The sequence below is a fragment of the Salmo salar genome, chromosome 21 (genome assembly GCF_965601325.2).
Source record: "Salmo salar chromosome 21, fSalSal1, whole genome shotgun sequence".
Taxonomy (NCBI): Eukaryota; Metazoa; Chordata; class Actinopteri; order Salmoniformes; family Salmonidae; genus Salmo; species Salmo salar.
The window spans coordinates 49,085,349-49,102,603 of NC_138311.1; the positions used below are offsets into that span (position 1 = coordinate 49,085,349).

Here is a 17,255-nt window from a genome sequence, read left to right on the forward strand (position 1 = left end):
AAATTACATAAGTGTATTTTCAACAGAGATAGGAGACCATGGCCATTGAGGACAGGACACACAGTCGGGTCAAAACAGAACACACACAGAACAGAAAAGAACAGAAGCAGAACAGAAAAGTTAGCATTTAGAATGTGCTGAGGGATATTGAAAAAGGCTTTGTTTCAAGTGTCATGACACATCTCTCAGCAGACACCCAAGCCAGACACCTCACGTCAACACACAGTCAACAATGTTGTTATTCATTTGTTAGCTTTTTGTGTTGATGAATTCCTGTACGATCATAAACATAATAATTATTTCATGAGATTACATAATCAGGTTATCACTGATTACCCGTTTGTATGACCATTTAGAGAAGTTGCACACTTTGTTCTGTTTCTACAGTGTGACTGAACTGAATAGTGTAATCTTGAGGATCGTTTCCTAATATAGTGAAATAGGTGGTTAGATGATTTTGATGGTAAAGCCTGGTCTGAACATGTCATATCTTCTGATCCATAGATGTGGAGCCGGAGAGCAGCACCACTGTGACCTATAACCCTGAGCAGCTCCCACCAGAGAACTCCTCCTTCCTGGAGAGGAACTTCGTGTGTCGCTTCCGCTGCCTCCTGGACAACTCCTCTGGCTTCCTGGTAGGTGTTATTGACACCTCACCCCGACCGAACTCTTACAATCTCCCAATAGTGTTTGTCTATTAGTATTTTAAGCTCACCAAGAGGAAAGCTCACACATTGACATAGGGTGACGTGTTAACACGTTGAAATACAATTTTGATGGATGGAAATCAGATTGTTGTCGGACAGACTTTGGACAGATATTCAAACACATGGACAACCGAAGACGAAAAGATACATGTCTAAAACAAAATGTTTGCGTTCCCCCCCCCCCCCCCCCGGCCCCGCCAGGCCCTGAGTCTGCAGGGCAGGCTGAAGTTCCTGCGTGGTCAGAACCAGCGGCAGGATAACGGGGTCAAGGCCCCGCCCCAGCTGGCCCTGTTTGCCATCGCTACGCCCCTCCAGACCCCCTCCATCCTGGAGATCAGGACCAAGAACATGACCTTCAGAACCAAACACAAGCTGGACTTCACCCCCATGGCCTGCGACGCAAAGTACGCTCACTTTCACTTCCTTATTATGATAATGTTGTGGTGACAGTTGCAATCATCAAAATAAATAGACTACTATTACAATAGTATTGAATAGACTGTCATTTGTCAGTCATACTGCTATTGTTATGTAGTACTGGTTATTATATGATGTGAAATAATTGTTTATTGACATTATCCCTTTTGCAGGGGGAAAATTGTGCTTGGGTATACTGAAGCTGAACTTCGGGTGCGAGGCTCTGGGTATCAGTTTATCCATGCGGCGGATATGTTGTACTGCGCTGAGAACCATGTCCGAAGTAAGCCTTACCTCCATTATGTCTACCTAAAAATACAAACATGGGAGTATTTTATTTGGATTGGGTTGAATTGGTTCTGTCCTCAAACATTGGTGAGGCCAGGTCTGACCAGGTCAAAGATGGTGGTCACAGAGTTCGGACAGCTTTCCCAAGTAATCCCAGTGGATTACGGCGCAGATTGAGCAAAGCCGCAGAGCTGCTAGAGGATAGGATAGGCCACATATACACTACATGAGCAGAGCAGCAGCAATAATCCATATACACTACAACAAAAAGTATGTGGACACCTGCTCGTCGAATATCACATTCCAAAATCATGGGCATTAATATGAAGTTCGTCCCCTTTTTGCTGCTATAACAGCCTTCCACAGGCTTTCCACTAGATGGTGGAACATTGCTGCGGGAACTTGCTTCCATTCAACCACGAGCGTTAGTGAGGTCGGGCACTGATGTTGGGCGTTTAGGCCTGGCTCGCAGTCGGCGTTCCAATTCATCCCAAAGGTGTTCGATGGTGTTATCGTGCTGAAACAGGAAAGGGCCTTCCCCAAACTGTTGCCACAAAGTTGGAAGCACAGAATCGTCTAGAATGTCATTATATGCTACAGAGTTAAGGGGCCTAGCCTGAACCATGAAAACAGCCTCGGACCATTATTCCTCCTCCACCAAACTTGCAGGTAGTGTTCTCCTGACATCCGCCAAACTCAGATTCGTCCATCGGACTGCCAGATGGTGAAGCATGATTCATCACTCCAGAGAACGCGTTTCCACTGCTCCAGAGTCCAATGGCAGTGGGCTTTACACCACTCTTGCTCATGGTGATCTTAGGCTTGTGTGCGGCTGCTCGGCCATGGAAACCCATTTCATGAAGCTCCCGACGAAGAGTTCTTGTGCTGACGTTGCTTCCAGAGGCAGTTTGGAACTTGGTAGTGAGTGTTGCAATCGAGGACAGATTATTTTTTACACGCTTCGTGCTTCGGCACTCAGCTGTACCGTTCTGTTAGCTTGTGTATTTGTATTTATTATGGGTCCCCTTTAGCTGCTGCCAAAGCAGCTACTCTTCCTGGGGTCCAAACACATTAAAGCACTTACATTACATATAAAACAAAAGATAAAACAGTACATCATATAACTTTATTACACCACTACATTTTTTATTTTTTATTTTATTTCAAGTTCTCATTTACAACTGCGACCTGGCCAAGATAAAGCAAAGCAGTTTGACACATACAACAACACAGAGTTACACATGGAGTAAAACAAACAAACAGTCAATAATACAGTAGAAAAATAAGTCTATATACAATGTGAGCAAATGAGGTGAGATAAGGGAGGTAAAGGCAATAAATAGGCCATGGTGGCGAAGTAAATAGAACATAGCAAGTAAAACACTGGAATGGTAGATTTGCAGTAGATGAATGTGCAAAGTAGAAATACTGGGGTGCAAAGGAGCAAAATAAATACAGTAGGGGAAGAGGTAGTTGTTTGGGCTATTTATAGATGGGCTATGTACAGGTGCAGTGATCTGTGAGCTGCTCTGACAGCTGGTGCTTAAAGCTAGTGAGGGAGATAAGTGTTTCCAGTTTCAGAGATTTTTGTAGTTCGTTCCAGTCATTGGCAGCAGAGAACTGGAAGGAGAGGCGGCCAAAGGAGGAATTGGCTTTGGGGGTGACCAGTGAGATATACTGGAGCGTGTGCTACGGGTGGGTGCTGCTATGGTGACCAGCGAGCTGAAATAAGGGGGGAATTTACCTAGCAGGGTCTTGTAGATGACCTGGAGCCAGTGGGTTTGGCGACGAGTATGAAGCGAGGGCCAGCCAACAAGAGCGTACAGGTCGCAGTGGTGGGTAGTATATGGGGCTTTGGTGACAAAACTGATGGCACTGTGATAGACTGCATCCAATTTATTGAGTAGGGTATTGGAGGCTATTTTGTAAATGACATCGCCGAAGTCGAGGATCGGTAGGATGGTCAGTTTTACGAGGGTATGTTTGGCAGCATGAGTGAAGGATGCTTTGTTGCGAAATAGGAAGCCAATTCTAGATTTAACTTTGGATTGGAGATGTTTGATGTGAGTCTGGAAGGAGAGTTTACAGTCTAACCAGACACCTAGGTATTTGTAGTTGTCCACATATTCTAAGTCAGAATCGTCCAGAGTAGTGATGGTAGTCGGGCGGGCAGGTGCAGGCAGCGATCGGTTGAAGAGCATGCATTTCATTTTACTTGCATTTAAGAGCAGTTGGAGGCCACAGAAGGAGAGTTGTGTGGCATTGAAGCTCATCTGGAGGTTAGTTAGCACAGTGTCCAAAGACGGGCCAGAAGTATACAGAATGGTGTCGTCTGCGTAGAGGTGGATCAGAGACTCACCAGTAGCAAGAGCGACATCATTGATGTATACAGAGAAGAGGGTCGGCCCAAGAATTGAACCCTGTGGCACCCCCATAGAGACTGCCAGAGGCCATATATCTACAATACAAAATGTATAATACCATCATACTACAATATTACAATGTGGGCGTATGTGTGTGTCTGTACCTTTGTGTGTTTCTCTTCACAGTCCCCGTTGTTCCATAAGGTGTATTTTTACCTGTTTTTTTATTTATTTTTATCTGATTCTACAGCTTTCATCAGTTACTTGATGTGGAATAGAGTTCCATGTAGTCATGGCTCTTTGTAGTACTGTGCGCCTCCCATAGTCTGTTCTGGACTTGGGGACTGTGAAGAGACCTCTGGTGGCATGTCTTGTGGGGTATGCATGAGAGTCTGAGCTGTGTGCTTGTATTATAAACAGACAGCTCAGTACATTCAGCTTGTCAACACTTCTTACAAAAACAAGTAGTGATGAAGTCGATCTCTCTTCCACTTTGAGCCATGAGAGATTGACATGCATGTCATTAATGTTAGCTCTCCGTGTACTTTTAAGGGCCAGCCGTGCTGCCCTGTTCTGAGCCAACTGCATTTTTCCCTAGTCCCTCTTTGTGGCACCTGACCACACGACTGAACAGTAGTCCAGGTGCAACAAAACTAGGGCCTGTAGGACCTGCCTTGTTGATAGTGTTGTTTAGAAGGCAGAGTAGCGCTTTATTATTATCCCGTGTGGCTCAGTTGGTAGAGCATGGTGTTTGCAACGCCAGGGTTGTAGGTTCGATTCCCACGGGGGGCCAGTACAAAAAAATAAAAAATAATAATAAATAAATAAGGTATGAAATGTATGCATTCACTACTGTAAGTCGCTCTGGAAAAGAGCATCTGCTAAATGACTAAAATGTAAATGTAAAATTATGGACAGACTTCTCCCCATCTTAGCTTCTTCCCACTTTTGGGCTCCCTAATGGTGCAGAGGACTAAGGCACTGCATCTCAGTGCTGGAGGCGTCACTACAGACACCCTGGTTCAAATCCAGGCTGTATCACAACTGGCCGTTATTGGGAGTCCCATAGGGCGGCGCACAATGGGCCCAGCATCGTCCGGGTTTGGCTGGTGTAGGCTGTCATTGTCAATAAGAATTTGTTCTTTAACTGACTTGCCTAGTTAAATAAAGGTTAACATTCCTTTATTTTTTTTATTTTTTTTATTTTTTTTAAATACTGTTGTACATGTTTTGACCATGACAGTTTACAATCCAGGGTTACTCCAAGCAGTTTAGTCACCTCAACTTGCTCAATTTCCACATTTTTCAATACGAGATGTAGTTGAGGTTTCGGGTTTAGTGAATGATTTGTCCCAAATACAATGCTTTTAGTTTTGGAAATATTTAGGACTAATTTATTCGTTGTCACCCATTCTGAAACTAACTGCAGCTTTTTGTTGAGTGTTGCAGTCATTTCAGTCGCTGGAGTAGCTGACGTGTATAGTGTTGAGTGATCCGCATACATAGACACACTGGCTTTACTCAGCATTCACAGTGTAGGTTGGAAAAAGTATGTGAACCCCTAGGCTAATGACTTCTCCAAAAGTTAATTGAAGTCAGGAGTCAGCTAACCTGGAGATTGGAGATGTTGGTTAGAGCTGCCCTGCAATATAAAAAACACAGAAAAAAAAATGTGTTTTCTATTCACATGAAGCATCGTCTGATGTGAACCCTGCATCGAACAAAAGAGATCTCAGAAGACCTAAGATTAAGAATTGTTGACTTGCATAAAGCTGGAAAGGGTTACAAAAGTATCTCTAAAAGCCTTGATGTTCATCAGTCCACAGTAAGACAAATTGTCTATAAACTGAGAAAGTTCAGTACTGTTGCTACTCTCCCTAGGAGTGGGCGTCCTGCAAAGATGACTGCAAGAGCACAGCGCAGAATACTCAATGAGGTTAAGAAGAATCCTAGAGTGTCAGCTAAAGACTTACAGAAATCTCTGGAACATGCTAACATCTCTGTTGACGAGTCTACGATACGTAAAACACTAAACAAGAATGGTGTTCATGGGAGGACACCACGGAAGAAGCCACTTCTGTCCAAAAAAAACATTGCTGCACGTCTGAAGTTCGCAAAAAAGCACCTGGATGTTCCACAGCACTACTGGCAAAATATTCTGTGGACAGATTAAACTAAGGTTGAGTTGTTTGGAAGGAACACACAACACTATGTGGGGAGAAAAAAAGGCACAGCACACCAACATCAAAACCTCATTCCAACTGTAAAGTATGGTGGAGGCAGCATCGTGGTTTGGAGCTGCTTTGCTGCCTCAGGGCCTGGATAGCTTGCTATCATCGATGGAAAAATCAATTCCCACGTTTATCAATATAAGGCTATCTGTCCTCCAATTGAAGCTCAACAGAAGTTGGGTGACGCAACAGGACAACGACCCAAAACACAGAAGTAAATCAACAACAGAATGGCTTCAACAGAAGGAAATGCGCCTTCTGGAGTGGCCCAGTCAGAGTCCTGACCTCAACCCGATTTTAGATGCTGTGGCATGACCTCGAACAGTTCACACAGGACATCCCAAGAATTTTGCTGAAACAGTTTTGTTAAGAGGAATGGTCCAAAATTCCTCCTGACCGTTGTAAAGGTCTGATACGCAACTACAGAAATGTTTAGTTAGGGTTATTGCTGCTAAACGATAGTCAACCAGTTATTAAATCCAAGTGTTCACATTCTTTCCCCCCCCTGCACTGTGAATGTTTACACGGTGTGTTCAATAAAGACATGAAAACGTATAATTGTTTGTGTGTTATTAGTTTAAGCAGACTGTGTTTGTCTATTGTTGTGACTTAGATGAAGATCAGATGTAATTTTATGACCAATTTATGCAGAAATCCAGGTAATTCCTAAGGTTTCAAATACTTTTTCTTGCCACTAACTCTTTATCCACATTGTAGCAGAGGGTGTAAAGCAGTAACACATACGTTTTTCCAGTAGCAGATTATGATCAATAATGTCAAAAGCTGCACTGAAGTCCAACCAAACAGCCCCCCCCCCAATCTTTTTATCATCAATTTCTCTCAGCCAATCATCAGCCATTTATGTAAGTGCTGTGCTTGTTGAATGTCCTTCCCTAAAGCGTGCTGAAATTCTGTTGTCAATTGGTTTACTGTGAAATAGCATTGTATCTGGTCAAACACAATCTTTTCCCAAAATTGACTAAGGGTTGGTAACAGGCTGATTGGTCGGCTATTTGAGTCAGTAAAGGGGGCTTTACTATTCTTGGTTAGCGGAAGGACTTTTGCTTTCCTTCAGGCCTGAGGGCACACACTTTCTAGTAGGCTTAAATTGAAGATATGGCAAATAGGAGTGGCAATATCGTCCACTATTATCCTCAGTAATTTTCCATCCAGATTGTCAGACCCCGGTGGCTTGTCATTGTTGATAGACAACAACAATTTTCACCTCTTCCAACCTCACTTAACTTATATGGGCTATGTTTTGTTCGATAAAGTTCATATGTATATCCAAAAACAGCATTTTACATTGGCGCGTGATGTTCAGAAAATTATATTAGTAATATGCTCTTACCTTTACTGATCTTCGTCAGAATGCACTACCAGGACTGCTACTTCCACAAGAAATGTTGTTTTTGTTCGAAATAATCCATATTTATGTCCAAATATGTTTTGTTCGTGCGTACAGATCACTTATCCAAAGGCATAACGCACGAGCGCGTAACGAGAGACGAAAAGTGAAAATGTTCCATTACCGTACTTAGAAGCATGTCAAACGCTGTTTAAAATCAATCTTTATGGTATTGTTAACGTAAAATTGTGATAATATTCCAACCGGACAATAGCGTATTCATTCAAGAAGAAAAAGAAGGAGGGGCGCGCTTGCGGGACCGAGCATATCCAATCCCTTTGTTGCCAGGCAGACCACTCAGTAACTGAGCTCCTATAATCTGCCCAGTGACAGGAGAATGCTCAAACCACTTTCTGAAGGCTTTAGACAGCCAATGGAAGCCTTAGGAAGTGCAACGTGACCCCACAGACACTGTAGCTTCGATAGAGAATCAAAAGAAGAACTACAATTCTCAGACTTTCCACTTCCTGCTTAGATTTTTCTCAGGTTTCTGCCTGCCATATGAGTTCTGTTATACTCACAGACACCATTCAAACAGTTTTAGAAACTTCAGAGTGTTTTCTATCCAAATCTACCAATAATATGCATATTACTACAGGTTACTACTCTGGGCCAGAGTAGTAACCTGTTTAAATTGGGTACGTTTTTCATCCGGCCGTGAAAATACTGCCCCTTAGCCCAGACAGGTTAACAGAATTCAAAAGTACAATGCTTGTCTTTCATAATTTGGTCAGATATAGTTGGATGTGTAGTGTCAGCGTTTGTTGCTGGAATGTCATGCCTAAGTTATCTTGCCAATGAATAAGTAATTAAAGTGGTTGGCAAAATCAGTGGGTTTTGTGATGAATGAGCCACCTGATTCAATCAATGATGGAGCCGAGTTTGCCTTTTTCCCAAAATGTTATTTAAGGTGCTCCAAAGCTTTTTACTATCATTCTTTATATAATTTTTTTTTGTTTCATAGTGTAGTTTCTTTTTATTTAGTTTAGTCACATAATTTATTAATTTGCAGTACGTTTGCCAATTGTTTGGGCTGCCAGATGTATGGCCTACTGCGTCGTGGCTGAGCCGTTGTTGCTCCTAGACATTTCCACTTCACAATAACATGACTTACAGTTGCCCGGGGCAGCTCTAGCAGGGCAGAAATTTGACCAACTGACTTGTTGGAAAGGTGGCATCCTATGTGCCACATTGAAAGTCACTGAGCTCTTCAGTAAGGCCATTCTACTGCCAATGTTTGTCTATGGAGATTGCATGGCAGTGTGCTCGATTTTTATACATCTGTCAGCAACGGGTGTGGCTGAAATAGCCAAATCCACTAATTTGAAGAAGGGATGACCACATACTTTTGTATATATAGTGTAGCTACCAACATAGCCACACAATTAATATTACAGGGTACATCTAGTTACCCCCTCTGCCTAATGGAATTTGCTCTAGATTCTAGATTTCTAGCTACCATTGCCTTATACTCCTTGACAGAGTCCAGAGTAAATATAACAGTTAGCTAGATATCTTCAGAAAGTTGAACCATGAACCTGATTCCTAATCTACCGTACCCGTTGCCACATCTGCCTACTAGTGCTGAAGCTTGAATTGAATGTGCATGTGTACCCTTCCATCCTAAACGACTGTGTCCTGTGGTTCCAGTGATGAAGACAGGGGAGAGCGGTCTGACCGTGTTCAGGCTCCTCACCAAGGACAACCTCTGGAAGTGGGTCCAGGCCAACGCCAGGCTGGTGTACAAGAACGGCAAACCAGACTACATCATCGCCACACAGAGGCCTCTGATGTACGTGCACTCCCCTGGGCCCTGTTACTGTCTGGGAACAGTCGTTTTCCTAGTCAGGTCACCTGGCCAGAAAATACTCAGTCCTCATAGACGTAGGGCCACAGCTATGACACAGTTATGACATCAGACAACACAGATGGAGGAAGGGATTATGTGGTCCTCTGTAGTTCACTTAGTAGAACATGGTCCTCTGTAGTTCAGTTAGTAGAACATGGTCCTCTGTAGCTCAGTTAGTAGAACATGGTCCTCTGTAGTTCAGTTAGTAGAACATGGTCCTCTGTAGTTCAATTAGTAGAACATGGTCCTCTGTAGTTCAGTTAGTAGAGCATGGCTCCAGGTCCTCTGTAGCTCAGTTAGTAGAACACGGTCCTCTGTAGTTCAGTTAGTAGAGCATGGCTCCAGGTCCTCTGTAGCTCAGTTAGTAGAACATGGTCCTCTGTAGTTCAGTTAGTAGAACATGGTCCTCTGTAGATCAATTAGTAGAACATGGTCGTCTGTAGTTCAGTTAGTAGAACATGGTCCTCTGTAGTTCAGTTAGTAGAACATGGTCCTCTGTAGTTCAGTTAGTAGAACATGGTCCTCTGTAGATCAGTTAGTAGAACATGGTCCTCTGTAGTTCAGTTAGTAGAACATGGTCCTCTGTAGTTCAGTTAGTAGAACAGGGTCCTCTGTAGTTCAGTTAGTAGAACATGGTCCTCTGTTGTTCAGTTAGTAGAACATGGTCCTCTGTAGATCAGTTAGTAGAACATGGTCCTCTGTAGTTCAGTTAGTAGAACATGGTCCTCTGTAGTTCAGTTAGTAGAACATGGTCCTCTGTTGTTCAGTTAGTAGAACATGGTCCTCTGTAGTTCAGTTGGTAGAGCATGGTCCTCTGTAGTTCAGTTAGTAGAACATGGTCCCTGTAGTTCAGTTAGTAGAACATGGTCCTCTGTAGTTCAGTTAGTAGAACATGGTCCTCTGTAGTTCAGTTGGTAGAGCATGGTCCTCTGTAGTTCAGTTAGTAGAACATGATCCTCTGTAGCTCAGTTAGTAGAACATGGTCCTCTGTAGTTCAGTTAGTAGAACATGGTCCTCTGTAGTTCAGTTAGTAGAACATGGTCCTCTGTAGTTCAGTTAGTAGAACATGGTCCTCTGTAGTTCAGTTAGTAGAACATGGTCCTCTGTTGTTCAGTCAGTAGAACATGGTCCCTGTAGTTCAGTTAGTAGAACATGGTCCTCTGTAGTTCTGTTAGTAGAGCATGGTGCTTGTAATGCCAGGGTAGTGGGTTCGAGACCGAGATCTCACAGGTGCTGTTTGTTTTCTATCCTTTTAGGGAGGAGGAAGGAGGCGAACACCTACGTAAACGTTCCATGCACCTTCCCTTTACCTTCGCCACAGGAGAGGCCCTGCTCTACCAGTCCAACCATCCAATTGGACGCTTCAACCACAGCACCCAGGGCTCCGAGAAGAACGGCAACAAGTCCAAGAAGGGCCGGATTGACAGGGTGTCCAGGGATGGCCTGGACCCGGGCTCCCTCTTGGGTGCGCTGATGAGTCAGAATGAGTCTGTATATGTCTGCCAGCCGGCCTTGGAGCCCCAGCTGTCCTTCCACAGCAGCCGGGTCGGCTTCTCTGACTCCGACCCCACCGCCCTGCTCCAGGGCTGGGATGAGTCGTCCAACGGAGTGGTGGGTCCGGGGCTTCCAGAGCCGGCGTCGAGCTTCGACCCTATGCTGGCGACTCTGGACTCACTGTCCCTGGGGGGTCTGGGGGGTGGGGTGGACCGGGATGGGGATGGAGGCAATGGGGAGAACTGTTCCAACGGCGAACTGTTTGGGGCTTTGGAGGGCCTGGGGCTGAGCGCTGAGGACCTGGAGCTGCTGCTGCTGGACGAGAGGATGATCCGGGTGGAGATGGACCCTGAGCGGGTTCCCACCCTGGATGACCTGCTGACCAATGATGAAATCCTGTCCTACATCCACAACTCCCTGGAGGCAAAGACAGACGGGGCAGAGGACGGGGACCAGGTACCCTCCACTATCCCAGGAACAAATGCCCCAAAAACCACCACAAAAACAACAAAGGCTCCTGTTGAAAGTAATCCCACTTCTGCCACCAATATGTACCCTCAGTACGTTCCCCATAAGGCCCCCATAGTTCAGCTCTCCCAGCAGATGCAGAAGCACCTCAGCATGCGGCCAGGGAGGGCGGTCCAAGACTGGGCCCAGAATAGCAACCACTTACCCCATCCAGTGGTGAATGGACTGCAGGGGCAGAGTCAGCCAATACACAACAGACAATGGACATCCCCGCACATTCTAGCCAGTACAAAGGTCCCGGTTGACGACTGTCACACCCTGCAGACTCTGTTAAATGGAAAGGCGTCAGAGCCGGATGGGGACCATCACTGGCGGCAAGCCCACCAACGTCAACACTACCTCCAGCATCAGCAGGCCAGGGTCCAGAGACAGCTCCCTCACAGCCATGCCAAACATCCAGGCGCTAATCTCAACGGAGTGTGTGGCATTCCAAACACACACACAGAGCATCGCCCAGCTGGCAAACAGCAATGGCAGGACTATAGCTACTGCCCCCCTGGAGAAACCACCCTGAACAGCAACCCCCCTGGGGAAACCACCCTGAACAGCAACCCCCCTGGGGAATACACCCTGAACAGCAACCCCACTGGGGAAACCACCCTGAACAGCAACCCCCCTGGGGAATACACCCTGAACAGCAACCCCACTGGGGAAACCACCCTGAACAGCAACCCCCCTGGGGAAACCACCCTGAACAGCAACCCCCCTGGGGAATCCACCCTGAACAGCAACCCCACTGGGGAAACCACCCTGAACAGCAACCCCACTGGGGAAACCACCCTGAACAGCAACCCCCCTGGGGAAACCACCCTGAACAGCAACCCCCCTGGGGAAACCACCCTGAACAGCAACCCCCCTGGGGAAACCACCCTGAACAGCAACCCCACTGGGGAAACCACCCTGAACAGCAACCCCACTGGGGAAACCACCCTGAACAGCAACCCCCCTGGGGAATCCACCCTGAACAGCAACCCCCCTGGGGAATCCACCCTGAACAGCAACCCCACTGGGGAAACAACCCTGAACAGCAACCCCCCTGGGGAATCCACCCTGAACAGCAACCGCACTGGGGAAACAACCCTGAACAGCAACCCCTGCCTTAACAATGGCCAGGTACCTCTCCTGACACACACCACCATAGACTCTTGTATGAATTACACTATGGCTGATGTTCCCGGCATGGATTATACCATCAACGGATGTACATATGGGGGGAACGGGCAGCACCACGGGACCGGGGCTGCCATTTCGTCCTACCAGAGGATGAACTACAAGCAGCAGCAGCTGCAGCAGGAGAAGCTGACCCCTCCCTTGGCTCAGGTGCAGTGCCCTCCTCCCTCTGCTACAGTAGAGCAGATCCTTGTGGTTGGACACTCTTCACTGGAGGCCAATGGCATGGTGACCTCTGACATCCCTCACCACCCCAACCACAGTAAGGTGAGACCACATGGATTATATATTCATGCATTGAGTATACAAAACATTAAGAACACCTGCTCTTTCCATGACAGACTGAACAGGTGAATCCAGGTGAAAGCTATGATCCCTTATTGATGTCACTTGTTAAATCCACTTCAATCAGTGTAGATGAAGGGGAGGAGACAGGTTAAAGAAGGATTGTTAAGCCTTGAGACAATATAGACATGGATTGTGTGTGTGCCATTCAGAGGGTGAATGAACAGCACAAAAGATTTAAGTGCGTTTGAACGGGGGTATGGTAGTAGGCGCCAGGCACACTGATTTGTGTCAAGAACTGCAATGCTGCTGCGTTTTTCACGCTCAACAGTTTCCCATGTGTATCAAGAATGGTCCACCACCCAAAGGACATCCAGCCAATTTAGCACAACTGTGCGAAGCATTAAGGTCAACATGGGCCAGCATCCCTATAGAACGCTTTCGACACCTTGTAGAGTCCATGTCCCGACGAATTGAGGCTATTCTGAGGGAAACGAGGGGGCTGCGACTCAATATTAGGAAGGTGTTCCTAATGTTATGCACACTCAGTCTTCTAATTCTATTCCTTTGGGTGAGAGTTCCTGACAGTGGCATTAGAGTGGACGTTATGGATAGGATTAGGGACAACGGTCCCTAACAGAGGGCCTCAGAGGCCTTGCAAGCTGGACAGTGTAGGTCAAAATTCTGAATAATCCCCCGAGTTGCTTTGCATTGTTGGTTTTGTCTTCAGTGAACATAATGGAGTTTATGTAAAGGGACACTCATACAGTAAGACACAACACACACAGTAGAAGCCCTCTAACTTCAACACTGACATCTTGTGCTAACTGTTCCTTGACAGATTCCTACTTTCACTTCTCTTCCTCCTCCTGTCAACAATAACATAATTATTCCTCCCCTCATGATTATTCAACAATAAAGTTTATATACTGTTATTTTTGCACCCCTTTCTTTTGTGGCACTTGTTCAGGGTCAGTACACTCTTAGAAAAAAGTTGCTATCTATAACCTTTAAAGGGTTCTTCAGCTGTCCCCATATGGATAACCCTTTGAAGAACCATTTTTGGTTCCAGGTAGAACCCTTTTTGGTTCCAGGTAGAACCTTTTTGGGTTCCATGTTGAACCCTTTCCACAGAGGGTTCTACATGGAACCCAAAAGGGTTCTACCTCGAACCAAAAAGGGTTCTACCTGGAACCAAAAAGAGTGGTCCTATGGGGACAGCTGAAGAACCCTTTTGGAACCTTTTTTTTCTAAGACTGTAGCATTTAATTAATGGCCACTATTTAAAGGGAACTGACAAGCACTTAATTGCAGGTTTAAGACAAAGGGTTCTGTAGAGACAGTAAGGTTCCATAGTTCACACCAGGACAGGAGGTGCTACTCAGGGCCGCAATGTGTTTAGATAAATATTTACAATCACCATTCATTCACAAATAACTTCCATAATTAATACTGCAAATCACAAAATGGGTAAGCGCAAGTTTAAATTATTTTTTAGATTGATGATGTTTGATATTGAGAATGTATCTTTCAACAGCTCTTTATTAAATTGCTAATATGGCTGACGAAGCAGTCATTGGTTTTTCACTTGTCAATCTACTGCTGGTAGTCACCCATCAACATCATACCATTCACAAGCTGAAAGGCAGGTTCCCTTCATTGTCACCATGTCTTCTTCTTTTCTCAGATGGAAAATGGCTGCGTTCTTAACGGGACCTACTCAGGAGGCTGTGTTCTGCCCAATAGGAGTGGTGCCCTCTAACGGCCAACTCCCCTGCCCTCCTCAGCCTCCCAGACCCCCAGACCTCAGGCTTTTACCTCCGACTGGGGACCTCCAGGGGACACTGACTGACTGGAGGGTCCCCACCCACCCACCCTACCACTGGACCAGCTTGTTACTCTACTTGACAACATGGAAACAAAAGCAACACTTAGGCCTACATATTTTTGGTACTTTTGTTTGGTTGGGTTTGATGTTTCATAACAACATAATCATCATTTGAGTCCTTTGTTTACAATATGACGTCAGAGCGCTAAAGTTGAGTTTTATTCTGTTTTTAAAATAACTCAGAAGAAAATAAGTCTTAGAAGTGTTGTTACTGTTTTTTTTATGTAAAAACATATATATTTTTAGTCCTGGTAGAAGTACAACATAGTCATTGGTAGTCATGGAGACACCACCTAACCCTGCATGTATAGATGCTTATGGCACCATCATCTTTATGATTTGTTGTGACACATGACATCATGATCGGTGTCATGAGTTGTCATACAACAGGAATGGAACCTTCAAATGCAAAGTCCAGTGCTCATGAGGTTCCTCTATTGGGTAACATTTAATGAATTGTTTCAGAATATTAGATTAACTAATGTAAAGCTTTGAAGAAGGAAAAACAGGTCTAGAATATCCTGCACTTTATTTCAAGCACCCAGTGATGCAGATACGGTAGTCGGTCAGGGAAACTAGGGTTATTTAGGTCCCCAAAAACATTATACAGAGATGGACCTTCTTTTGCATTTTAATATTTGAGGTTGGGAAATCTGTAACAATTGTTGTCTTTTTGTTCTATTTTTGCGGTATTATATTTCAGGTGATCGGTTGATGTCCTCACACTTCTGTACAATTGTCATATTTTTGTTCACTTGAATTATCATTTTGTTGTTGTCGTTGACATCTTGTACCTCCTGTGAGAGTGTTTGACCAATACTAAAGTCAACTGTGACTGAGCTAGCTGAAAGCTGCTTTGAATTCAGTATTTATTCATTTGTGATTCAAGTCCTCTAACATACATTACAAGATACCATCTTGGTGAGATGGGAAGTACTGTATATTGTCAGAATCTAGACGTTGCCAGCAACTATTCCAGTCTTATGATGATCTAATGACAGTTCACTGACATCTGAAAACCAAACCGTCTCTTCTGGAAGGATACCATGTTGAATGTTTTATGTAAACACTAAATGATTGGGCAGTAATGCTAAATATAATTATTTCATCATGGAGATGCTGAAAAGAGATTTCCTTGTAGTTGTTACAATGATTATCATCATTATTATTGTTATTATTACCATTATTGTCCTTTATTGTGTTTTAAGTTGAAATGTGATACACAAGTGGTTTCAGAATCAACTTGGTTTCTTTCCTCTTTCTTTTTTTACTATTAAAATGTTTGATATATTTAATATGATTGATGTGGCCTATTAACAATATGATTAAAAAAAGTGCAAACAATGGATTTGAGAAATACAGGTATGTAAATAAGTTCTGCGTCATTTCACTTGTTTTAAAACACTGCTGCTTATCAAACTCTTGTGTTGACTGCATTTGCATTGTACGTACAATGCATTCAGTAAGTATTCAGACCCCTTGACTTTGAGCTCAGGTACGTCCTGTTTCCATTGATCATCCTTGAGATGTTTCTACAACTTGATTGGAGTCCACCTGTGATAAATTCAATTGATCGGACATGATTTGGAAAGGCACACACCTGTCTATATAAGGTCCCACAGTTGACAGTGCATGTTAGAGCAAAAACCAAGCCATGAGGACGAAGGAATTGTCCGTAGACCTCCGAGAAAGGATTGTGTTGAGGCACAGATCTGGGGAAGGGTACCAAACATTTCTGCAGCATTGGAGGTCCCCAAGAACACAGTGGCCTCCATCATTCTTAAGTGGATGATGAGTGTGAAAATCTGTCATCAAGGCAAAGGGTGGCTACTTTGAAGAATCTCAATTATAAAATATATTTTGATTTGTTTAATACTTTTTTGGTTACTACATGATTCCTTATGTGTTATTTCATAGTTGTGATGTCTTCACTATTATACTACAAGGTAGAAAATAGTAAACAAAGAAAAACCCTGGAATGAGTAGGTGTGTCTAAACTTTTGACTGGTACTGTGTGTAAAGGTGATTTTTCAAACCTGTTTTTACTGTGTCATGGGGTATTGTGAGTAGATTGATGAGGAAAAATAACATTTTAATCCATTTTAGGATAAGGCTGTACAGTATGTGGAAAAAGTCAAGAGGTCTGAATACTTTCTGAATACACTGTACATGTACTCTCTCATGTCACAAAAAAGGTTGGACTCTTCTGATATTCCAAATTGGTGCCATACTACTGAAACTCAATTAATTTAACGTATTGAGAACTTTACTATGAGTCTTTTACTCAGTCACATTGAATTTACTTTTAACATGCTAACAGGAACAGATGTAGTTGTTATGAGATACATTTTGACCCATGGCCTTTGACTGCTTGTTTCAAATGTATTATTTTGGTCCTTTGAAATAAAGGATTTTTGCAATCACATTGATACTTTAATATTATTTGACAAATGTGTTCAAGCGAGTTTTGTCTTTAATAAGGGTTTTTGGCAAAGATATAGGATCTTAATTTTACCATTTTCTCACAGCAGGAAAATAATCCTGCAGCAACAGGAAATGTTAATTATTGTGGATTATAATTAATGCAGATTTTTGTAGGGGTTGATCAAAAAATGTGTTAGGCCAAA

General features: G+C 43.9%; 1 protein-coding gene across 1 annotated transcript in view; it reads left to right on the forward strand.

Moving 5' to 3' along the window:
• The window catches only part of LOC106582435 (aryl hydrocarbon receptor), a 50,377-nt gene extending 33,324 nt beyond the window's left edge, over window positions 1–17,053 (forward strand). The window contains exons 6-11 of the mRNA XM_014165544.3: window positions 505–635; window positions 909–1,111; window positions 1,298–1,407; window positions 9,065–9,206; window positions 10,520–12,722; window positions 14,428–17,053. Coding sequence (XP_014021019.1) covers window positions 505–635; window positions 909–1,111; window positions 1,298–1,407; window positions 9,065–9,206; window positions 10,520–12,722; window positions 14,428–14,502 — 2,864 coding nt within the window. The 3' untranslated portion in view covers window positions 14,503–17,053. The remainder of the gene's footprint in view (window positions 1–504; window positions 636–908; window positions 1,112–1,297; window positions 1,408–9,064; window positions 9,207–10,519; window positions 12,723–14,427) is intronic.
• The last annotated feature ends 202 nt before the right edge of the window (window positions 17,054–17,255 follow it).